The sequence below is a fragment of the Colias croceus genome, chromosome 1 (assembly GCF_905220415.1).
Source record: "Colias croceus chromosome 1, ilColCroc2.1".
Classification (NCBI taxonomy): Eukaryota; Metazoa; Arthropoda; class Insecta; order Lepidoptera; family Pieridae; genus Colias; species Colias croceus.
The window spans coordinates 9,321,657-9,348,087 of record NC_059537.1 but is presented as its reverse complement, the minus strand read 5'-3'; the positions used below and the strand labels follow the sequence as shown (position 1 = coordinate 9,348,087).

At 32.5% G+C, this 26,431-nt stretch overlaps 1 protein-coding gene across 10 annotated transcripts in view; it reads right to left on the bottom strand.

The window, feature by feature from the left end:
* LOC123691498 (low-density lipoprotein receptor-like) overlaps positions 1-26,431 on the bottom strand; it is a 174,250-nt gene that overhangs the window by 1,405 nt on the left and 146,414 nt on the right. For 3 of the 10 annotated variants that reach the window (XM_045635921.1, XM_045635978.1, XM_045635968.1), the window contains exons 4-14: positions 25,817-25,939; positions 24,103-24,329; positions 21,858-22,125; positions 21,029-21,280; positions 18,664-18,964; positions 17,316-17,534; positions 13,490-13,634; positions 12,382-12,591; positions 10,109-10,307; positions 3,190-3,273; positions 1,197-1,312 (exon numbers count right to left, since the gene is read on the bottom strand). In XM_045635921.1, the coding sequence (XP_045491877.1) occupies positions 1,197-1,312; positions 3,190-3,273; positions 10,109-10,307; positions 12,382-12,591; positions 13,490-13,634; positions 17,316-17,534; positions 18,664-18,964; positions 21,029-21,280; positions 21,858-22,125; positions 24,103-24,329; positions 25,817-25,939 (2,144 nt within the window). Of the gene's footprint in view, positions 1-1,196; positions 1,313-2,583; positions 2,775-3,189; positions 3,274-10,108; positions 10,308-12,381; positions 12,592-13,489; positions 13,635-17,315; positions 17,535-18,663; positions 18,965-21,028; positions 21,281-21,857; positions 22,126-24,102; positions 24,330-25,816; positions 25,940-26,431 lie in introns of those variants that run through there. The other 7 variants (XM_045635940.1, XM_045635950.1, XM_045635994.1 and 4 more) reach the window with 4 other exon arrangements.

Sequence of the window (26,431 nt, the reverse complement as noted above, 5' to 3'; positions counted from 1 at the left end):
TTTATCTAAGATACAACAATATTTGGGAAACTAAGGCTTAATATCATTGAGCAAACTAATTAATCTTAATGAAAAGAAAACGCCTAGGTATGTTTTGTGGAATTTTTTTGGAAACCTACATGGAACAACAAGAAACTAAGTACATATATACACGAATAATAACTTATACTTCATGTTAAAAATATGAAGAATAGCGTACATACTTTATTTGAAAGGACGAAAATAAATCTATTATTCTATCAAGGTACGGTAATGACCCCAATACATATAATTTAGAATGGTACTATATTTTTGGTCACATTACTCATCCATATAGTGTTGCGGGTTTTTTCTAGAAACGACTAGAACAAAAAGTATTATTTTAATATATTTTATGTTAATTAATTAAAATACGGAAATAAGAAAGCATTTAACACATCTGCTTACGTGATTCACAGTTAATTTAAAAGCGTAGGAGTTAGTTAGCCTACTGTAAATCTTCATAGTGCTATTTTAGTTTTGCAAAAAATCTCGCGAAAGTGACGTAGTTAAATTAATTTGACCTTGCTTGGTTATTTATTTACAGAGGAATATTACGTGAAAAACGTACTTACGATGGCGATGTTGATAATATGATTATTGATAATTACAAAAAATGTAAACAAGATGTTTCTTTAGTCATCAATAATGTTCCTTAGATCTTGTAATTTTCCTTTACTTATAATATCAATAAAAAAAAAAAACATTTTCTGTTTATGTAAATTCGAGCAAGAAAACGGCATTGATATATTTTTTTAATCCAAGTAAAAAAGAAGATTTGGAGGTATTACATGAAATATTCAGTTACTTATGATTCTAAAAAATTGTATATTTGATTTTATCCTAGCTATTTGGGTACTTCGTTTTTTTGTCAAAGGTAACTAAATAATTAACTCCCCTGAATTTTACTGAACTGAACTCAAAAATATCAAGATAGTTTTTACAATTGAATCAACTGATACATGGCTAAAATAATGTATATGACCAACACACTAATAAAAATAATATAAACTGAATCAATAAAATTTTTGCAGCATAGACTTCAATAATGCTGCATCCAGATGATGTCAGTGCAGGTGACTCACATAGTCACTCAATAGTCTATGAAGCCTGATCCAATCAAACACCTTCATTCACGTTTTTTCCTATAAAATTACTATTAAAAAATGAACACTCACCAAAGCAGCAATAACAATAATTCCAGAGATAACAGCTACTACAATGCCAGCGACCACGCCCGCGTCTCGGCCGCTCGTTGAGATTCCTGTACCAGTTTTAGGTGTCTCTGGCACACCTGTAATATAAAAAAATACACGTTAATATAGAAAACCATAAACTCTTATCTTCCTTGATCTCCACAAAAGATAAAATAATCAACTTTAAAAAATATTACACAGTATTCATCAAAAAAATAAGAAAAATAATTAAGAAAAAACTAAAGAGGTTTTGATTTTGTGTGAGATCAATGAAGATTATTTTTAGTTGTACAGAAAAACAAAATGATCAAACAACCTTCACCACATAGGTCAATGAGGAAAACATGTTAAATGAAAGGCTCTGGATAGAAATAAAAGCAAATCTATGAAATTAACTACATTTTCTTATCATATCCTGTATACTTCAATAGGCTCATTAGGATTGGAAACAACCAGAGTTAAATTTTAGCATAAATATGCTAATGTAATTAACAAGACTTATCACTCATTGTATCTTAAAATACTACAACTAGACCTTGTAAATATTAAGTTAACAATCTCCACATAGTAAAGAATGGAGAACACCTTCAATTCAAACATACTATATTTTATTCAAAATATTTTATCACTTAATCATATAACTAGGCCTTTATTGGTTTCACTATAAACCTTTAAAATCACGCCACTGACAGGAAGTTAGAATAAAAAAAGCAATTTTATTTGTAAAGAGAACAATTAAGCATTAATAAACACAGTCATTTCCTCTAAATGCCTAGATCCTAATCTTTGGAATAATAGTTATGCTAATTGACATAAACATTTGAATAGACTTATGGATTTCAATGTCAACAAATATATGGTACCTTGTACCTATTCAATTTGATAATTTTTTATTACATATAGGTACATAAATTTTTTATTGCCACCATAGAAACTTAATGCCAAGAATTGTTTTTACAGTCATGTTCCCATGAAGCCATGAGAATGAATTGTTAATCACATGTGTAAAAATACACAATGAAAGCAAAGATTCCATAACATGCACCCAGTCCATGATGAATCTGTGTGTCTCCGCTATTATACTTTAAAAACAATATTTAATGAATGCTTTAAAGAGAAAGGTAAATACATAAAATGGTACTAATACATTACCCTGAGTATTAAAGTTTTTCAGAGATTCTGGTAAATAAACTAAACTCAATGCATCATAACTATAACGAGACTCTTTGATAGGTTTCTCAGTTGCATCCGGTATCCTGTCTATGGACACGTCTTTGAGGAATAAGTCTATGAATCTTTGGTCTTTTTTGTTGAGGTCTTCTTTATCACTTTCCCAGTAAGCCTTCATTGGCTCTGCTTCAGTATCAGGTGTTGTAGAAGGTGAAGTGACTTCCTCGGGAGTTTCTGAAGAGCCCTCGCTGGTTACAATCGCTCTTCCCAACTTCAAGAGAAGGTTAATCCCTTCTCTTTTTAAATTCACCATATGTGACAAGAGATCCCGTTTTTTATTTCACTTTGAAAGTATGATCGTCAGTCTGTATACAAGATGCTTTGCATGCCCTGTAAATCAGTCAAGCAACCCACATTGAAGACACACAGATATTTGATATTCAGCTTTTAACTTTCACAATTGGACGTTAGTAATGATTCGCGATCTAATGATTACTGTTAATAGATGTCCCGCCACCCGAATTTATACAATCTATTAGATTATCTTATCAGTACCTAAATATGATGTACGATTTCACCAATAACAATAATTAAATGAAGCATTCCAAGGACCAGACTTGAAGCACATAGTTAACTCGACCTCATAAATATGCACTAACGATCGACAGCCAAAACATTACATCACTTTCAATCGTATTCGTTAACTTTTGTGCCACAAGTTTGACCGACAACCCGAGAAAGCAAGGTAAGTCATGAGAGGAAGTCAGTTGATAGAAAACTCTAATTCGTCAGCACAAATACTCACTGGATATAGGTTTTTCCTCAATTATTTTAGTTTTTTCTAAACCACTAGACGAATTTTGCACCTCCACATCTGGTTTTATTGCATCTGTAGATTTTATCACATAAACCTCATGAAAATGTCTCCCAATAAATACTTTAGTTTGTTGTTTAATTATAATACTGGTTTACTAGCATCTTAATATCACAGTTTAATTTCACTGCCGGCATTCGCTACAAGGCCGCACACAACCGAGTACGATGCGAACTTAGAGTGAAATGAAATGTCAGATTTAAAACGAGCGAGAGCGCGCTGCAATCGAGCCCACCACCTACGCCCACCACCGGCACCACGAAACCATTCATGTGACGTACCGGCGGCGGCGGCGCGGGCGTCTACTGTAAATTTAACTGTGCGCGATCCAGCTTGCAATTCTTTTATTTTAAAAATATTGTTCTATTAGAAATACATACATTTCTACATAATCCATTTCATAATTTACATTAAAAATATTATTTCATTTATAACACATGTCGTATTACTACACTAAAATTATGACAATAATTAGGAATTCAATAATTACTTTAATATATTAACCAAACATGCAAATAAACAAATCTAGACATTTTAAATTAAAGAGTACAGTGTTTATAGTTTAAATAAAAATATTAATTTCGACTTTCAATGTGAGGCGAGCCGGATCGCGTGACGAGTGGTTAACGAAAAGGTGGCGTGATGTTGTGACGTCACCTCACCTTACTCACGAAATTGTGTCCTATTGGTGGACCAGCCGTGGCAAAACTTGTACCAGTGCATCGGCAGTTTTGTACCTAATTGTTTTATTAAATTCTTCTCATACACATTCTCTATATTTTTTATTCATATTTCCTTAACATTTGACGATAATCAGGTGAAATATCTACATGAAAAAAGTATTTGCAGTACCTACCTATCTACCATCCGCTTACCTTTATTTTGCAAGATATAGGTACCTACCTAACTAGGTAGGTAGGCAAATACTCCGATTGTATTTATCACATAGGTATGTTTATTATCGCAATTCCGCAATAAACCCATAAAAAGTGGCATGATGTGCGATGTGCGATAGTAAAGTTATACATATACCTAAGTAGGTATTAGAAAACAGTAAATACCTACCTAGGTAGGTATTTTTTTAGGGTTTCGTCTATAATTCTATAGGTAGGTGATCTATTCCATATTAGGTATTACGTAGTTACCTAGGTCGGTACTTATTTACTAGTTATAATAATTATTAAATATTTCAAAAATATGGCTTCAGTTATCAGTATTCCTTAGCCGCAGTACGTAACAATTACGATCGACCACAAAATGAATATCGATAGTAATTTTATATGCACCTATAAATTATAATAGATAAGTAAGTTTGTATTGCATGTACACAATATGAAACTGATTTAAACGTCAGTACAGTACCTATAAACAACGTGTAATCTAACATTGGTAAGCAATTGTAAAAGTAAACAATATTTTAGTAGTGACGATGAAAACATCGTACGATGCTTCGTCATGGGATGACGTGTCCATTACGTGTCGGCTACAATGAACTAAACAGCTGAGATTTTAAACCAGTCAGATAACATGACTATGTGTGACCATGTGAATAATCTACAAAGCATGTACCTACCTAGGCATCAATTATTAAAATAATAATTTACTTCTATGACCTAGGTACAATGACATCATCTATAAATAGCATGTTTATAACGTACGATCTATTCCATTACCTGGGTACCAACCGAGTACAGTTGCCTAGGTTTATTTTTAAGTTGGTACCTACGTAGGTCTAGGTTTTTTTGCCGATGCAGATGGTAAATGATAAGTTCACGATAAGAACCTAGTACCTATTACCTACCTGCGATAATTAAAGAATTTTTGTAATGTCCGATAACTACCTACCTACCTAACTTGCGTTTTAGCTGTTATATATACTTTTACTTTCGTATGTGGCCTTGGTATTAGTAGTCGTTATAGGTATCACCAGTAAAATAAATACTTACAATTTATTATTTAATAAATGCAGATTTTTATTATAAAAAGTAAACACCTAATATTTAAAAAAGTTTCGTCATAGGTACCTACTGTTTTTAAATAATCAGATCTCATTGTACCTACCATAAAAACAACAATAGGTACCCAGTCGAATGATGCAGAAATATAGCTACGTCAATCTGGTGTGCTTATTCACGTAAGTAATAATTTGAATAACAAAAAATATTCGATACGCAGAATAGTGACTGTATTCACTAAAATATATTTTTGAAACAGATGTAAATTATTACACAGTAGGTACACATATGCACTGATGTAAGCGCAAAATAATAACCATGACCTGATGTAAACAGAATTAAATAGCATTAGCAGATAGGTAGGTACGTCTATGTATATGCCTTTTCACTTCCTACTTGCTGTCATACTTATCTACTACGTAAATACTTATTAGATCTAGTAATCTAATGTACATATGTATTATGTACCTACTATACGTATTTATATATGGATACTTACCTACTTTAGTAATTTTTTTATACAAATACAAGTCTAATTTCATATTTCATTTAGGTATTTTGATTTTTTATAGATCTGCGTAATAAAAAAATTCTATTTAGGTACTTTAAAATAAAAGAGCTAGAATTGTAATTTTAAATTAATTGTGACATTAGGTCATAATGTTACATAATTTTTAAACAATTAAAGTAAGTAGGTATATATCTTATAATAATTATTATAAAGACTTCACTCAAAAAAGACACTGGAAATCCGGTAAATATTTCCGAACGAAGTTGGGGCGGGCGGCCGCGGCGGGCCCCTAGTATCAATTAGGTATGCGACAACTGACAAATAACACTGAATGACGCAAGTGCGATGTATCGAGCTGCCTTCTCAATTGTAACTTTAATAGGGAAAATTATATTGTTAGTAGCTGAAACCCGCGGTTTCATTCGCATGGTATCCGCGTGAAATGCAAATGTAGCATATTTGCTAATACAGACTGGTTATGTACCTACCAAATTTCATACACTCAGACCCGATCAGTTGATTTTCGCGATTTCATCATCATTATTATATCATCATCCTATGAGGGCGCGTTTATAAATTTATTATTATTACAGTTTTATCATTGTACCACTATTTACTCTTGTGATACTGTCGATTGGTTTTAAAGTAGGTACCTAGTACTAGTATATATGTAGGTACCTAATAATTAAAACAAAAATGATCCGTAACAATAGTTAACACTAGAAATGACTCTATCTAGGTACATACCTAATATACAAATAAATAAAAAACCGGCCAAGTGCGAGTCGGGCTCGCGCACAAAGGGTTCCGTAGCAGCAAATATAATAAACTTATTTGATCTATCTTATAAGGTTCAGCCATCGTTTTCAGTGTAAGCACAATAACTTAACCAAAATTACAGTTAAATCAACCTATCTCAAAAACTATAAGAGATACTTTGATCAAACCAAAAATCGTTGAAAGAGTTAATTAGCATGCATCACCTCTATTTTTTTTAGAATTTTATACCCCGTAGTTATAAAAATAGAGGGGGGGGGACATACTTTTTACGACTTTGAGAGCTGATATCTCAAAAACCGTTCACTTTAAGAAAAATGTTTTTTAGAAAACTTTATATCATTTTAAAAGACCTTTCCATTGATACCCCACACGGGTATGTACATCGAAAAAAAAAATTTCATCCCTCAGTTACATGTATGGGGGGCCCCACCCCCAATTCTTTTTTTTACTATTTAGTGTCATATTTTTGTAGCGGTTCATACAACACATATTCCCATCAAATTTCATCACTGTAGTACTTATAGTTTCCGAGTAAATCGGCTGTGACAGACGGACAGACGGACAGACGGACAGACGGACATGACGAAACTATAAGGGTTCCGTTTTTGCCATTTTGGCTACGGAACCCTAAAAACTAAGGTTATATTATTTTAATGTTTAACTAATATTCCTTTTGTGTCTAATTTAAAAATTTCTAGCTAATCACCAAAATACTTTACAAAAAATTTCAGGACTCACTTTTTTATTATTTTTAACTAAATAATAGATCTTTAGTTTACTTCGATTTTGTAAAAAGATTTTTTTCTTGAAGGGAAGACCCTTTTTAATCGTTGATAATAAACGAAATGAAGGTATCTAAGAATTTGCAATTCCTTTAAGTTCATACTTGTGACACTATTCTTAATTTACTTATTAATAATTATTAGTTGTCACTTGTCTTTTATCACGATATGATGAACATAAAAGGCATTGACATTAGACCGTCAATCATGAACACGTGAGATCCCTATAAGTATTTGATATTGATACAACTCAACTAAGTACTACATCAGGAGAATAATTATTAATTTGAATTTTTAAAAAGCTCTACTGCCTACCGTACCTATTTAAACGCATAGGCATTTCCCTTTTTAATTGTTTATTATAGTTTTGTATAATGTATAATTTTCACAATATTCGCTCTGTACATGATTGCAAGACAATTATGCAAACAGAGCAGACGCTGCAATATTCTATTGTTATGTCACAATTACATACTATATTAAGCAGTAGTACGTACATTATAAATCAGTACCTAGTCAATGCCCAGAGGACTGTACAGTGTACAATTGTACATGCATAATGACATACTACTACTCTATGGATGTTACATATACCTAGTATATTTTTAATAGTTTAACTTTTAATTAGTACCTACAATTTTTTAATGAAAATAATCTTCGAAGGGGATGTATAACTTTATGTCGCGGAAGTTAAGTTTCCGTTCACCCACATAGGGTGTGGAAACTTGAAACGAGTTTACTGTAAGGGAGAGGGTTAAAGAAACTTTAAACGGCAACATTATAACGAATATTTTAACAAATAATTTAAACACAGATACAAATAATATTAAATTCTTCATAAATATTAGGTTTACTATAAACCCAACCGTAAACGTTTACATGATTACTTATCTTTTCTTTCTATTATCCCATAATAGTCTTTTAGAAAAGATAACATTGCTCGAATATTTCCGAAGTCTCTTATCGAAAATTGCGCACATTCTCCCGCGACCGTCGGCTGGTCCATCAATTGATTTCGTGCGTATCGGTCAATCAATCGCTTTATGTATGCCATTGACAATTAATACCTTTTTTATTGAGTACATTCAATTGAACGTCGTTTGTGTCATTCAATCAGTCGAGAGTCGAGACCCTTAATTTAAACGGGAGTTCGACCAGTCTTCAATATCGTAGTTATTTTTTAGAATTCCTGTTGTTCGGCAATTCGAAAATAATTTGCATATAGAATAGAAATTTAGATGTTAATAATTGATGGCAATGTTTAATAATTATCACTTAATACGTTTATTTTATTTAAATATTCTGACAAAATATAATTATAAGAAAACGTGTTTTGATCGTTTTCATACTTCAACTTGGCTCACGTGTTGCGCACGTTCTTGTTCAAAGAACCTTTGACGCAAGTCGGTGCCTACCATCGTTTTAATAAATTACAAATTTAGGTAAATTTATACTGAACTGTGGTAACTAGGAGGCTATTTTTAGTTGTATGCTATGCCCATCTTATCTAACCTGGCTTTTAAGACAATAATATGAAAAATATGTCGATATGAAAGTTTTACACTCTTAAAAACTTCAGGAATACCTATATAATACAACACATTAAAGTATAATTTATTGTTTCCCTATATAATTACGAAAACTCATTTTATGCTTCATGTAACCTAGGTAGATACTAATTAAAAGTAAATTGTCCAAAAGATCAGCAAATGACATGTCTTCAATTAAGTTTTAATTAATCAATTGTACCTACATCAAATAATAAAAGTGGTGTGTTGTATTTTTCACTTTTTATTTAGCAACAGCTGTGGTATATGATAATTGGAACGAAGCGAGATTGTATAGGTATCATTATGAAAAGTTATGTTGTAAATTGTAATGATAAAATGCGCTTTGCATTTTTATTTTTTGCGCGTATTACTTCTTTGATATCAATATATCATAACTGACTGCAAAATTTATAATATTTAGCCGCAGATCTCACCGCTAAGAGACCACAAGATATAGTTAAGAATTTAGATTATAAGACCAATTCGATACAATCACGTAAGATATCTTCTTACGTTAAATAATTTAACATTGAGCGTTAATTTTAAGTAATAAATAAAGAAACCACTAACAATTAGGTACGCGAACCAAGAGCCAGGAATGCAATTACTTACTTTTTAAAAATGTACCTACATTTCATGAGAACTGTTTTAGATTCACAATAAAATAAAACTTTTGAGATCGTGTACCCAATTCTCTATAAAGATTAATGCAATCTACCGTCTACGCCAATATTACTTCTTTTCATCGTTTTCAATGTTTCATTGTATACAACCATTACACATCATTACAACATAATATCCGAATACTTTGCTTATTACGTTCTAAAATCTGGCCAAAATTTTGTTGACCAAATACATTGTACACCTTCGTACACGCGCGACTACCCTCTTCAAAACAAAAGACACTAGGCCACGCGATTACACCCTTGTACACGTGCTCTCTTATGTTTTGTATAGTGTGAAGTCCCAAGTAAGTGGGGTAAGGGGCAGATGCATTATACATCTGTTTCACTGATCGATTTTCTTTAGGGACAAGTTTGTGATCAGCCTTCTGTGTCCTACCACTCCTACCAGACCGAGACATTTTTTTTTCTTCGTCTCCACCGGGAATCGAACCCAGGACCTCTCTGCCATTGTACCAAGAAGGCGGTCAAGTTTTGCCAGGTTTGTTTTGTATAGGGTATACAAAACAAAAGACACGCGAACGTTCCTACAACATAACCTCAAAAGAGCATCAACAAGGCATCAACCAATCAGACGCGAGATACTCACTGTCCTCGACGCACATCTGGTTGTCCGGCATGAGCCGCAGCCCGGTGGGGCAGGCGCACGACACGCGCGGCGAGTGCGCGCCGATCCTGGGCGCCGGCAGGCACAGGTGCGAGCAGTGCCCGTTCACCGCCGCGCAGTGGTTCACACCGTCCGGCTGCCGGTACGGGTGGTACACGTGGATCACCATCGGGTTTTGGAGCTGTTGGGGACAATCAGACTCGCTGTATACATCTATAGGTTTCCTATTTTGGAGATATTGGAAACGGCATATACAGACTATAAATAATAAATAAATAAATAATATTTTATTTCCAGATATTCATCCATATTTGTGTTAGTATACATTAATCATAGAAACTATGTTAGTAATACGATTATAAAATTAAATTCCATACAAATTAAATTCATACAATTAAAAAAATACTATGGATATAGGTTTGACAACTGAAATAGCAGTAGGTAACGGCCATCTTGGATTTATATTGACACTGCATAGTTTCAAATTAACTGTTATTACTGAGTATATGTTTTTGACTATACTAATATGTATTTGACCAAGAGTTGTGTAAAACAAAACAGATAAAGGTAAAAAAATATAGGTACGTTTAATGGCGGCGGCCATCTTGGATTTGCAATGACACCGAATAATTTTTTGTCAGAAATAATAGTACTTACATACCCAATGTTAGAACAACCGAAAAGGGGGTATAATTTCAGTAACTAAACTTGACATAGAAAGTTTAAAAAACCAGAGCATACTTAAGTGCTCAATACACATCTACTTTTTCGTCAAAACAATACAAACTTAGTATTTGTACACCACAAATCTTAGAAGTGAGTAATTTTTTCCTTACTCCTGAGTATTTTATGTAAGTATTAAAAGGAAACTACATAGTCATTTAAATTTGCATTGTAAAACAATTAAGTAGGTAATAATTTGCATTGTTATCATAAAGTTCGGAAGTTAATATTGTGTACAAATTAAAAAAAAAATTAAAATGAAAATAACATTAATGAAGACACTATAAAACCAAATAAAATAAACGTCCTTTGAAATGTCATGGTAACATCTATGACCTAAAGCTACGTGACCAAAATAAAAACAATTAAGATATTAATTAAAAATATCACACGCTGAAAATACATTCCACAATCTTTTGTGCAATACTTATCAAAACATTAATTGTAATAAACCAGGAAAGAAAGACGTCAAATAGTTGGTAGCAGAATAGATACTTACCACTCAGAAAGTTTCTCTGACCAATAGTAAAGTACATCGAAGACTTTCTTTCTTATATAACTTTCATTGCATTAATTAAACTGTAACAGCATTTGTATTGGTAACTATGTATTTGTGCGGTAAAGTTTGTTTTCGTAAAGAATTTGTTTGTTTGCACGTTCTAATCCCAGGAACTACGGAACCGTTATCAAAAACTATTTCAACTCTGGATCTATGAAGGAGTTACTTCAGGCGAAGCATGGGCGGATCGCGCTAGTTATAATTAATATAATTCGCTTTCATAATTACCTGATATAAATTATTGTAGATTGTTTACAGCATGTGAACTTTTATCGTGTTATGCAAACATTTACAGTCAAAACAAAGCTAATATCGCTCTCTGAATCCGCTTCAACTGACTTTCAACCCCAATTATTGGTTGCTAATCAATTATAATTGAATAAAAAAACACATGTTTACAAAACACACTTAAAATGTAATTATCATGCATTCAATAAAGAAAAGAATATTATTTTAATTATGAACTTTCTGGCTTTCCCTGGCTGATTATATTATCATCTGAATAATAATATAGTAACGTCGTTATTGACCTTCTCAAAATAGACGTAATAATTAAAACTTTTTAACGCCCATAATCATAAAGTGGGTAGTTATTGTGCAATACTATTCGTTTTTATCTCTGAAGCTTCCTGTCCTAGGGATAAATTGGGTATGATTTCACACTTCCTCTGATTTTCCATACTGCAATTCTGTATTATTTATTAATCTACATTCTACATCTTAATATTTAAAATGGACATCTCTTTTAGAGACCTTTAATTTAACAAAAAATTACTGTAGCCATTGAGAGACCGATTTATTTATGCAGGATTTAAGCTATTCAACTAGTGACAATATGATGTCCCTGGAACCTCTGAAGTGAAAATATGTTAGGCTAATTCCGTAAATACATACGGGAAAAGTAAGACTAACAACTCTCCTCACACACTAAAAGATCATTCTAGCACACCCACTTTAACCCATAAAATCTTACCGTATGCGTAGAAGTGATAGCTTCCACGTCCTTCCCGTTGAACTTGTTAGCGCGGTACACAGCTGTCTTGTCCCAGTCGGTCCAGTACACCCAGTCCTCGAAGGTAGTTATAGAGAATGGATGACGAAGCACATCCGTCGAGTACAGGATAACTCTACGCGCTGATCCGTCGTAGTTACATGATGAAATAGTGTTCAGCTTTGCATCCACCTGATTGGAATGGAGAATGGAGATCGTTTTATGTTCCATTTTCGGATTTTCTTTTTTTTTTGGTGTAGATTTTTTTTTATAATGGCCAGTGTTAATGTTAATGTTTTTATGTGGCCAGTGTTCATGTTAGTTAGGTCTGATGAGGTATGAAATTATTGCGATGCATTGAATAAAATAACTCAAGAGTTCAAGACTTCAATAGATTTTTGCAGAAATCAAACCAGCCTTTAAAAGTTAGCTGTTAGATGAAGAAGCTTTTTTTATAGACACAATATTCAAATGGTTCCTTCACAGTTACAAATATGTAACACATTTATGTGATACAGTGATAAGCTTCAATAAGCAAAAAATCCGTTGGTATTGTTAATCGCCAATAAAATAATTCATGACTTTTAATTATTTAAATATTTTTATCAAAACATATCAAAACAAATTACATCAATTTCGTTAAAACAAAAGCGTTAATTTTCTAAGACTAAACAAATAGTGTGGCATTTGTATACATACAAAACAAACAAATTAATTGTAAGGAAATTAATTACAAATCAACTGAAACGGAAAACTTTCGAATCACAATAACCTTCCAAATATTTGTAATGTAACAATAAAAATTATAAATTATCATCTATTCATCTATAGTCTATACTAATATTATAAAGCTGAAGAATTTGTTTGTTTGTTGTTTGAACGCGCTAATCTCGGGAACTACTGGTCTGATTTGAAAAATTCTTTCAGTGCAAGATAGCCCATTTATCGAGGAGGCTTATCACCACGCTAAGACCAACAGGAGCGGAGCCACGGGGGTGAAACCGCGCGGAGCAGCTAGTAAATCATAAAGAATAGATAGACAATTTTTTATTTTTCCTTTTTTTTCGGATTTTGTTTTTTTTAAACTTACCCAGTACACTCGTTTGCGAACCAAGTCGAGCGTGAGTCCATTTGGCCACTTGACGTCATACGACACTATGGTCTGTCTGTGCGAGCCGTCCATGCCAGCTCTCTCGATCTTTGGGGTTTGGCCCCAGTCGGTCCAGTACATCCAACTGTTGATTAATTTTATAAATTAAGGACTTTTTGCAGATATAATTTAATTATTTTATTATAAAAAGATAAAAGGTCGTTCACTTATAGGTGCCAAAAATAATGTAAATGTTATATTTATGTGATAAATATATTTACACGTAATTTGTAAGCGAAAAGAAAGTATGTTTGAATAAATTACGTAAGTACTTTGCACCATAGCTATTTTATTACCATAAAACAATTTTTATAATAATTATGGTTAAATCATGCATTCAAAATTGATAACAGTGAGTGTATCACGATAATATAACAGTTAAAACGTCTACTTTTGGCAGAACAGTAGAGTAACAGCATAGTATTTAAAGCACCAATAAACTAAACTAATAAACTGATCAACTTATTATTTAAATTCATTTTTATTTATTTATTTATTTATTATCTATTATTTTGTATTATTTATCTGTTTATTATCTATATTATTATGTTATTATAATATTATTATTATTATATTTATCTGTTTACTATCTATATTATGATTATTATATAGCAGTGGAAAGTCGAAAGCACACCCTCAAATCGGTCTTGACAGAATACCAGCGCTGTAGTCGCAGCTTGCTGCGACTATGGCAGAAAGCTGAGTCAAGACCCTTTTCTGGAAATGCAGTGCACACACAGTACGAAATTCTCAGCGAACATGATGTCTAATTTTATGTCTAATTTTATGTATCGTACTTTCTTTCTTGTTCTATTTTGTGTTTTCTTCTTGTGTGTGTACCTTTTTCTAGGAATAAATGTTTTTTCTTTCTTTCTTTCTTTCTTTCTAATATCTGTATTCCGTAATACTCAATATAGAAATAAAAAATATTCATACACCCTAATAAGATTAAAATGATACTTATTCATGTTTTTGCGCTGAATTTTAGGAGATAGCCTTAATCTTTTAATTTATGTCTGCTAAAATACACTGCGTAGTAGCCAAATTACTTAATAATATATCTTATTGCGTTTTGTTTATTGCATTGTAAACGGATAAATAAAAAGATAAACATTCAATAAAGATTACTTGATTTATATTGCATTAGTGTAGAAACCCCGCGAAGCAAGCGCAATCGTTATTTTCATTTTCTCTAGGTAATTAATAAATCTCTTGTTTTTATTCACTGATTACAAGATTGATTATTTATATTGATTTTACATAGTATAAATATGAAATATTTTTCTCGATGTATCTATCAACTATTTTAAAGTTTAATAATTTAAAAATAATGTCGAGAAAATTAATAATAACATTTTTGATGTTCTCATACTATATTGGTGTAGGTATGTTTGGGGATTTGTATTTTGGGCAGCTAATAGTTACATAACATTTTTTCACTTCGATAAATATTATGTCATCAATGAATAGATTTATTATTTTTCCGCATTAGATTGTAATTTATTGGTTTTATCAAGTAAGTGTACGATTAAAATTCGCAAACAATAAAAAGTAATCTTTATGCATTAGTATTGATTATCTTATGAGTAAAATTATACCTACGTTATCAGAAACGTTTAATGCAGGAAGAAATTTTTTCCTTAAATTATTATACGGGTACACATATTTTAATTTAATTATTTTATCTTTGATTGTATTTTTTGCAAATCAAGGAAGTGATATTTCAATTAACTTTTAATTCGTGGATTACGCGCGCACTCCTCTTACTCTTAATAAGTACCTTACGTGTCATTCAAGTATTACATTATATTGAATTATAAGTAGGTACTTACTCTTTTATAATTTCTATATCACTCGATATAATGCATGATATTATGTATTATGATAATTCTTTATCTATACATATAATAAATCTGTAGAAGGGTCAATTCTGTACATTGAAAATATTGAAAAAATAACTAGCAGGGGGTGTTACTGGATCGATACCAAACCCAAATATGTGATTAAAAAAATTTTTGTCTGTCTGTCTGTCTGTCTGTCTGTCTGTATGTGAAGACATCACGTGAAAATACCGGTTCGATTTCGATAAAACTTGGTATAATTATACCTTATTATCCTGGGCGTAAAATAGGATACTTTTTATCCTGGAAAAATACGTAGAAAAAAAATTAATCTCAATTTTTCAGTTATCCATAGACGTTGTTCTGTAGTAGGTACCGCGAACACACGTTGCGTATTATTATAGACCTAGCCGTATTCGGGTCCAATAGATATTTATAAGATGTCATTGTCCGAGTTACTCAAAATGGAGAAATAAACCATCCACGCAAAGACTGACATCCGCGCGGACGGAGTCGCGGGCTGAAGCTAGTAGTTATTAATAGCATACCTATTATACTTATCTACTATGAAATTATAAGAATTTCAGTGTGATCATACCTCATATAAATTAGATGAAAATATGTAATGTAATGTAATAATATGTAATGTCTGTGGTAGAACAGCATTTATTAGTTCATTACATACATTTTTGACCTTAGCAAAAGTAAAATAACGAATCGGATAAAAATAACATAATTCAAATAAGCTAAAAACATGTATAAGAAACATTGGCATTTGCTGTGAAAAAGTAAAATTTCATACATTAATTACCTATTTCATGTATTTACAAGCGATTTTTGATTAAGCAATTGTAAAATACAATTGTTTCGCGAAATTGCTTTTTATATTGAACAAAAAAGTCAAATAATGAATATCGTCATGTTTTAATGATTGAATTTCAGCTCTACACAATTTTAACACAATACCTACATAGTTTTAAAAAAATTAAGACAAGATAAATAATACTTATAAAATAATGTAATTGTATTAAGTATGTTTTATTTGTATTTCGAAATAACGATTTTATATCTGAAATAAGTTAAATGTAATTCATAACATAAAGTAAAATGAAAGGCAGGGTTTATTTAATCTATACATATAATAAATCTGTAGAAGGGTCAATTCTGTACATTGAAAATATTGAAAAAATAAATAGCAGGGGGTGTTTCTGGATCGATACCAAGCCCAAACATGTGATTAAAAAATTTTTTTTGTCTGTCTGTCTGTCTGTCTGTATGTTCAGGCATCACGTGAAAACTAACGGTTCGATTTCGATGAAACTTGGTATAATTATACCTTATTATCCTGGGCATAAAATAGGATACTTTTTATCCCGGAAAAATACGTAGAAAAAAAATTAATCGTAATTTTTCTTAATTTTTCCGCGCGGACGGAGTCGCGGGCGGAAGCTAGTGATTTAATATTGAGACGACGGAAGACGTTTATGATTATTTTTATTAAGATTCTTTTGTTTTTATTGCATTATTTCGTGATCTATATATTCTTTTGTAATTTTTTTAAACTAGCTTTAGTCCAGAGTTTTCCTTCCAATAAAAATGACGATAATTATATAACTCAGTGTGCAGATGTGTCCCTCACCATCATGGAAGAATACCTTTTGTTCGCTTGATGTATCTTTCCCACTTCTCTACTCTATCTTACTTACTTTTATTTAACCTAAGATAAAAGTTGCGTAAAACACAACTATAAATTTGAAAGATTTAAGCCATCGCTCAGCAGTCCTATACGTTACCACAGTTAAAGGCGAAAGATGCAGCATAAAAACCCGCTTCATGATTGAATTTTTATAGTATTTAAAGTTAAAATGATATAAATATTGTTAAATTATATTTTATACTACAAAAACAAAAACAAGCATACATACCCATCGAGAGGATTGAGTGCAATAGCCCTCGGTTCCTCCAAGCGATCTCTGATGAGAATCTTCCTCATGTTCCCTTGCAAGTCGGACAATTCTATGTGGTTTTTGCCCGTGTCCGTCCAGTATAGATGGTTGTATATCCAGTCAACTGCTAAACCATCTGAGGTGATTAACTGGTCGCCGATTACCACTGTTCTTTGGCTTCCTTCGTCTATGGGCGCTCTGAAAATAAAAGCAAAATAATAATAACTATTAGATGATATTAAAGCTTAGTCATATTGTAAACGAGAAAGTTTGCATGAATGTATGGATGTTTGTTACTATTTCACGCAAATACAGCTGATAGATTTGTATGAGATAGGATAATAATTTAGATTAGGACATAAGATAATTTTTATACGGGTACCACGTGGATGAAGCCACGGGATTCAGCTAGTAAACATTAATTATTCATCAAAACATAATCATTAAACAAACATAAAGTACCTAATCTTCCAAAGATAGTAAAAAATGTTTTTTAGAAGTGTGTGACTCCTAATTACGACGCCAATTTATAAAAGCAATTTATAACGCGAATTTATCAATAACAGAAAGAGTAGAGAATAATTCACAATTTAAAATGAGTCATTTGTTATCGTTTCTTTATCAAAATAAGATATTATAATGGAAAAACGATTTTTCATCTGTATTAATTCACAGTAATTTCACCATAAGAGAGCGAAATTCGTCAGATAAATAGACCATACTACAACTATATGAGTGAAAACCAGTAGATACCCTGGAATCATATCGACATAAATTTATTAAAATAAAAGCGAATGTTCACCATGTACTAGATAATTAGACAAGGATTTTGTATTATTGTTGTTTTCAGTGTTTTAATCATTCGATTTCAAAGTACCTAGGTATAAGTCGTATCGTATCTGATTTTAAATATAACGATTCTTTGTTACATCGCAAAAGGCGTGTCTACATTATTAATCAGGTGAGACCGTACGTAGAGCTAATTAACACTTATATACGTATTCTTAATCTTGGGTATCAGATTACGTAAAATAAATAATACCTACCCAAATAGACGTTTTGAAACATGTATTTTCTATTTACATTAAATAATAACAACGTTCGACTCACATATATTTAGTATTGATTACCTACTTGCTTATACGAGCCGCTCATCCCGGCATCACTCGTCTATACACGGCATAAAATATACTCTTAGCTTTTTAATGGTAAAATAACTTCAACTATCGGTGTAGGTTTTTAAATTATACTTAATAAAGAAACAAAAACTTTCCCTCCTTAGTCCTTATGATATAATAAAATCATAGATTAAAACATCAACACCTACTTGTAAATCTTCTCATCCGTGACGTCACTCCAGAATATCATGCCCGTCCGAAACACGTAATCTAGTGCCGTGGCGGACTTCGTGTCATTCACTATGGCGACCATTTCGTGGTGGTCCAAGCTGATCTTTCTTATATCAAAGCGTCTAGCGAACAGTAGTGACGGGTGTCCCTCTGTTGCCTTACAGCGAGTTCTATCACGAGGGTCCCTTGCGTATCCTGCGTGACACTCGCACTTGAAGGTACCCTTCTCGTTTATACACATCTGGGAACACGCGCCCGGGTCCATGCACTCGTCTATGTCTGGAAAATAATGGACACAATTAGGTTATATTGTGGAGAGATTCGTGATCTAAATTAATTATGCCGGGAAAAGTAAGTGAGAGCTTTTGTTCTAGACTTGTAGATTAATACGAAAACAATTGTATTGACGCGAAAAAATATTTATTTAACCTATCTCAAATGCAAATAGGCTAAAAAAGATGTAATATAATGAGGCTGATAACGTACATTTCACCTGGAGGCAGACACCGTAAACCTTACAAATTATGAAAAAGAAAATTATCTTTAGGATCAATTTAAAATCAAAGTAATCCTATTATGTTCAAATTTGTGGAAGTTTAATTTTCTGGGATGTCTACACCAATTGAACAAAGAGCTAAACCTGTAAATGGTTGAACAAATCTTATAAGGAACCAAACCGGGAAGATAAGGTATAATATTGAATCTAAATATAGATACTTAATTGGAAAGCATTAGGTATATTTATCCTTCAGACTTTTGAATTGCCAATTTTCCGCACATGCCAATTAAAACACAAGACAAAGAAGAGCTAATTACGAAAAATATAGCATGTGATGTAAAAGACAGTCTCTGTCAATGCCCTTTGAATCCAAGCAAGACAAACAAAACATCCAAATGTAAAACCTTTCGTACCTAAACGGTAAAATCAATTAAGCTAATCCCTCCAACGTGAAACACTGTCGGCCGACTCGTTAGTGTACCTATTTTTTCGGTCCACACTCCACATTTACAGTGCTCTTAATGCCAATTACTGCTGTGCTAACTCAACCCTTTGGTACTTCGTTTAACGAGAATATTCCTACAATATTTTCTAAACCTAATTAATTAGAATCAGCCTTGGGGTCACTTAATTACTGCGAATATGTTTTTTTTCTATTTATATAGCTTTTGATTTAATGTGCAGTCATCGTGATTCGGATGCTAAGTGTGTATAGAGACACGATGAGTTTTTTTTCTATTCTTTATAAATTTATATTTATAAAGCATTTGAATCCCATTAAACCAAAAATATCAAATTCAACACGATGAGTTAATTAATGATAATTAGAAAAATAAAATAATTTCATGGCGTGAGATTTTATTTTGGACACATTCGTTTTCATTATTAAAGAAGACATCAGTTAATTAGTGAAGAAACGTAGATTTATTATCCGTCTGAATAATAATGCAACAGAATTAGAGCAAAAATATACACTTCTGATTACTCTTTAAACCAAATAGTGCTTCCATGTGACGATCGAGCATAATTATGCACAAAGTATATCAAAATGTATATAAGAATTCAGTTGATACTAAATACCTAGAGAGGCCTTATCGTTTTATCTTTCAACTTAGATTAATACAGACACGTAATTTCCAAGAAAACACCTTTGAAAATAATATTTTCTACTTAACCTACTTCTAATTTTGGACACCAAATTAGAAATGCGAGACTAATTCCCAAATTCAAAGGACCTTTAATTAGAGAACAAATGACAAGATAATCCTCGTAGCAAATACGATAATAGCAGATAGACACGATTCAAACGCTTAATGCAGATAAATTAGCAAGTACGCCCCAGTTGGAACAACTATTCGAGTGCCTAGATTGAGTTCTCCAGATGTTACATTTGTCAATACGAATCGTAGTTCGATTCAATTTGAATTTCTATCGGATCTCCACAGAAATGGTACTTCTTGTTATTATAGTATCATAATAAATTAATTCTTGTTATTATAACAGTATCATACTTAATCATTATTACGGCTTTGTAAAAACTGAATGATGAATATGTAAAATTATACGTGTGAGGTAAAGACGTCAAAATTCAAAACTGAAGACAAACAAATTGAGGACTTTTTAATGAATTTTCAACACGTTTTTAACCATTATATTAATTATCACGGTCAAGACATCAGACATATCAGTTGGGATAAATAATACAATGAACACGTTCTGGCGTTAAATCATGTACAAGAAGATACTAAGAAATTTCTTTTCTTTATCTGAATTTATCTGAAAATCTTTCAATTCTTACACAAATCGTCTTAAACATTTAATTTAATTAAGGTCATCAAACTTACCTTCACAAGTCTGATTGTCCACGAGTTTGTATCCCTTGTCACAGTCGCAGTAATATCCTACTGGTGTGTTAACACAACGCTGAGTACAGCCTCCATTATTCTTAGCGCATTCGTCTTCCCCGCACCTGTCTCTAGGTTCGTCTTCGAAGTTTGGACAGTCTGGTTTACCGTCGCAAAGCTTCGACAGCGGTATACACATGCCTTCCCCGCAATCGAACTCAGTCTTCTTGTCACAAACCGGTTTTGGTTTCGCTGAAAAAAATATCTAGACTTATTCTATCTATACGTATAAGATTTTTTTTACATTATATTAATGAAAGTTCATTTCACTCTGTCTCTAATAGAACGGTTCTCAGAAAACTCTCCCAACAGGTTTAACTCTAACAAGAATTTTCTCTTGGAAATTTTCATAACAATACGCATTTAATACTTATTCATATTCTTGATGCTTATCGTAACTTATATAATTATGGTACCTGATAAGATAAGGTTCATTCATAAAAATTCGTAATTAAAATATGATCTCTTTGTATTATAAACAAACAAATATATAATAGAAGATAAGTATCTGAAAGTACCGACAATAATAATTGGAATGAGGATTATTATTTATCATTTTATTACGTTTATCACATATTCAAAAGGGGCACAATAAATATCTACTACGTTTTGAACATAAAATCAATGGTATGTGGTACCCAATTCACAAGTATCATCACTATCTTGTTTTTCATATAATACGACAATTGTATCAACAAAACTAATTGTACGTTTTTTAAAATCTATTCCTATGTTTGTTTGGAGATTATGAAACATGTTGAATACTTACTGCAGTTAATTTCATCGCTGCCATCTGGGCAATCCTTATCACCGTTGCAGTACAGGGCACCAGGGATGCAGCTATGGTCCTTACACTGGAATTGGTCAAGTCTACACGTGATGTTTCCTCTACATATCTCTGGGGCTTCATCACCACCATCGGGACAGTCTCGATCACCATCACACACCCACGCCTTGTGGACGCAAGTCATGCGATCTCTACATTCGAACTCGGTGGCTATGCACGGTGACGTCACTTTGGGAGTCGTTGCACATCCCTGAAATAGGTTTGTGTTAACGTGTTAGGACAAGGAAAGATCACCTAGCTATAAGGAAAAAATTGAGCAACATTTTATCGAGATTGCCCAAAATATTATGAAAATTATTCGTTGCACGTGGAGGTTATCATACCTATTTTATTAATTAGTACCATTGAAAGGTTTTCTTTTCTGCCATTTACTTTTTTCCACGTAAAGATTTAAAATTAGAAAAACATAATATACCTCAATAGAGAGGAATATATTAAAAAGTAAATTACACGTAGATTAAACAATATAAGTAGGTAAAAAAATATAAATTTATACAACATTATTACAGTAGTTAATTTGCACAAATATAACGAGCTACAAACAAAATTTATCTAAGCTATCAATTGAAATTGCCATAGTTGTCGCAATAAAGCTAATCTACAGGTTGTCTTAATGTACCTACCGGGGACTATAATATCGGGCATTAATCACATCAAAGACCGAGCTATTAAATCATGGCTGGGTAAATGTAGCTGATATAATTTCGCTAACAGCAGTTGCATAAAGGCTATACGTTGCTACAGTTGCCAATATCGGAGAGGAGTGTCCAATGTTTGCACAATTTGAGCAGTTAAAGCATCGATATTGTCAGGCCAGTCGTCAGTTTTTTTTACAACCTTTATTTTATGGGACTTTTTATTAGCATTCCGTTCGACTAACGAATCTCTATTTGTTTTTATTATTTTTGCTAAAATTGTTCGCCTTTTATTTCTCGTTTGCTATTTTTATTCTGACCCTCTTTGGGGAATCCTGAGCATCGCTTATCATGTCATCTTTTAAAATAGGAATATTTTGTACAGAAACAGGACAGTGGTAATTAAGTTTGTTCTGTTTTGGCTTCACGATTGTATGTTGTAATTAAAAGTAATTGTCAAGAAGTAAGTAATTAAGATAGCAGAGTTTATCTCTAATAAAGAAATGCACTTAACCGAAAGAACCACATCGTCTAATACAAATAATAAACCCTTCTAAGTCATTACGTAGCTTACTCTACGCCATTTAAGTTGCACTAAAGTGCATTAACTGGAGAGCAATGTGCTCAAGTACTTACTATAAACGTTTCTCTAAAGTCTAAAGTAATAAATGTTTCATGCAAATATATGCTAGTTATCATTCAGCCGCAAGTTTCAATGTTAGTAGTATTACTGATATTTCTAAACATCGCTATTATTATATTCTACACGTGATAAACAAGAAAATACACAATCAAGTTTATAAATATGTCCAATATTTAACGGTAAACAAAATCTACTATCGAAATATACCATACAATAATGGATATTTAGTTCCTTTTTAATATAACTTTACAAAATGTGCCTTCGAATTATGTAAGGATGAAAAAGTTAGAAATATATTGGATCTAAGCCTTTTCCTAACTTGGTATCGGCTGGAAAAAAGGTTCTTTTGTATAGAAATCCTTTGGGTAAATCGATCTATTTATATACCTTGATATAAATGTGACTGCCCAGGTATAAATAAAATATTGATAATGTCATGCTACCTATAAATTCTTTTGATTACATTTTGGTACTTTTAGAATACAGACAATATATTTACTAAATTATTTCTTTTATTTTGTCTGTACAAAAATAATGAAAAATCATGGCTCGTAATTTTTAACAAAAATAAACAAACATTGTACATAGCTTAAGGTCAAAATATTAAATATTCAACATTTCCTCATCCTACAAATTTAATGTTTAACGCTTAAGGGAGTGTTGTACAGTATTAAAAATATGAAGGGTCTACTAATCCTTTCTACGAAACGCGAAATATAACTGCAAAAATGCTGACCACCTACGCACCAGTATTGTGCTGTTTGTGGGTGGCAATCGTCCAAATCACACATAACTTGTTTAAAAATTACATTTATTGAATTCATGACTATAGAGAATATTCTTGTCCATTTTAGTGCACTATAACAAATTACCATACAATTTTACTAACCATTTCGTCGCTTCCATCAGGGCAGTCGATGTCTCCATCGCATCGCCATCTTGCGGAGATACAATGACCGTCAGTACAGGAGAAGTGGCTGATGGGTTGGCAGGTGGGCGCAGGGCACTTCACCTCGTCCGTACCATCGCCGCAGTCGTCGTCACCGTCGCACACCCATCGTTGTTGTATGCATTTGCCATTGCCGCAAGTGAATTCATCCGAGCGACAAGTCTCATCTATACATTTAAGGGTATATTTAAATATCTTACATTTAATAAAATTACTATTTAAATCGTCAATTTTAACACTTCACAAATAATTCTTAATTAGTTCAAAGAGCACGTTTAATTTGAAGAAAGTGCTGGCAAAGAGTTGTAGGCATTGTTAAAACGTTCCACAGGCACGCTTCAAGTGGCCAAGTAATGAACGCAAAAATAAGAATGGTCCGTGGGCTGGATAATGAGAAAACGCAAAAGAATGATTACAATCAAGCCGAGAAACGCTATTAGACACGTTTGTTATTAATACCCAACTAGGTACTGCAAGTCTAACAAATCTCGTGAACGTAATGGTTTCTCTGAGAAAAATCATTCCCACTAGTCTAAGACGTGGGTTCTTCTTTATTTAATTAAATTCCTTTGTTCGACGAGTAAGTATACTTATCAAGTCGGTTCATGAGTACTTGCGAAGTTTTTACTTCTTCTAGAATAATTTAAGGTGGAGCAGGAACAAAACTGAATACAATTTGTGGATGTAGCGGAAAACAAAGCGACGTTTCTTTGTAGCAGATGGCAAGTTTCATGTTGAAGGTAATTAAGAGTGCGCGTAGTTTTGTACATAACTTGTGGTGTCGCTCGGCGCATATGCCAGAGGATATTGCAAACTTGGTTACGGAGAACTTTGTTCGCGAAAACGAGTTTAAGAATGAGTTGGAAATTTAACGTAAGCATCAATTCATAAATTGTGCCCGGTCATCGTTCAATTCAGAGGGCGTCTGGTTCGGGAAGATAAAGATTTTAAGACGGATAGGGTGTCGATGGAATATCGAGTCCTCGGTAGGCAACCCCAATGATTGATTGTGGTTTGCCTTAATCTGATTTTTTGTGTACCTAACCAGCACTTCCTTACGTAATTGATATTATGGGTTTTAATTACAGCTACAATAAACGCCTCAAATGTAAGAAGAAGGTAAACAGTTTTTTTTATAAACTATTTATAAATATAATATGATTATTAATTATTTTATTAAACTTTTTATTGTATATTGCAGTAGTTATGCAATATACAATTAACTGCTACAGACTAAATCAACGCAATCAAATTTATATCCAAGTATCGAATTTGTCAACAGTAATTTGAATACTAACAAATTCAAATTACAATTAATATGTTTGCTCTTTGTACTAATTAAGTGTAGCTATAATTATAATAGATCTAAATTGTGCGAATTATCATTATGGAGGTCGGCTTCATGCAGAAAATTGCCAATTATGCATAATCATGAATAGTGTATTGATGAAGCCAATCTATGTTAGAATAGTTTGTGAATGTAATAAATAATGTATCGAGATGTTCAATGGTTGAATTTTACCAATTAATTTTGTTGACATGAATGCTGACCACTTAATGATAAAGTATCTACCTTATTGAATTGATCGGGTGAAAATGTAATGCAATGAGATACTTTTACATAAAGAGACTTAGGTAAAAGCTGAAGCCTTACTGCATGCTTTCTCATCTGAACCATCGGTACAGTCGAGGTTGTCATCGCACATCCACGTGAGTGGAACGCATTCTCCTTGGCCACCTCTGCAAGTGAATTCTTCGGGACCGCATACCTCCACTTCTGTTAACCCAATATCATGCACATGCTCAGTAAAGACGGTACCAACAAACTAATTTATGCTCTATTATCTTTCAAAAGACTAACTTCAAATTACATCCAATCCTGCTACATTATTTTTAAATTATATCACTAGAGTTCTAATCTTGGACGGAATTGAATATATCTGCGAACGACTGCGGCAAAATTCATTTGTCAGCAAGCGTAAGATACGTAATAACTAGAGGAAATTGAATTTTTCCATTCAACTCATTCGAGCTTAAATTTCACTGAAACTTTTTAGCTGACTAACATAAATTCATTCGTTCAACGTTATAATAAATTTTACAACCCTTCTATAAAATTAATTTGTTCTTTTTTCCCTTTTGCGGTGAAATTGGGCACCGGAGTTCCGATTTCCGAACTTGTGTTTAAGTTTCCGTTTATAATTGCGTTCGCGTTGGCTACATTTGCTCCAATGGTAGATGTTCGATGTTTTATAGAGAGAAGTGCCTA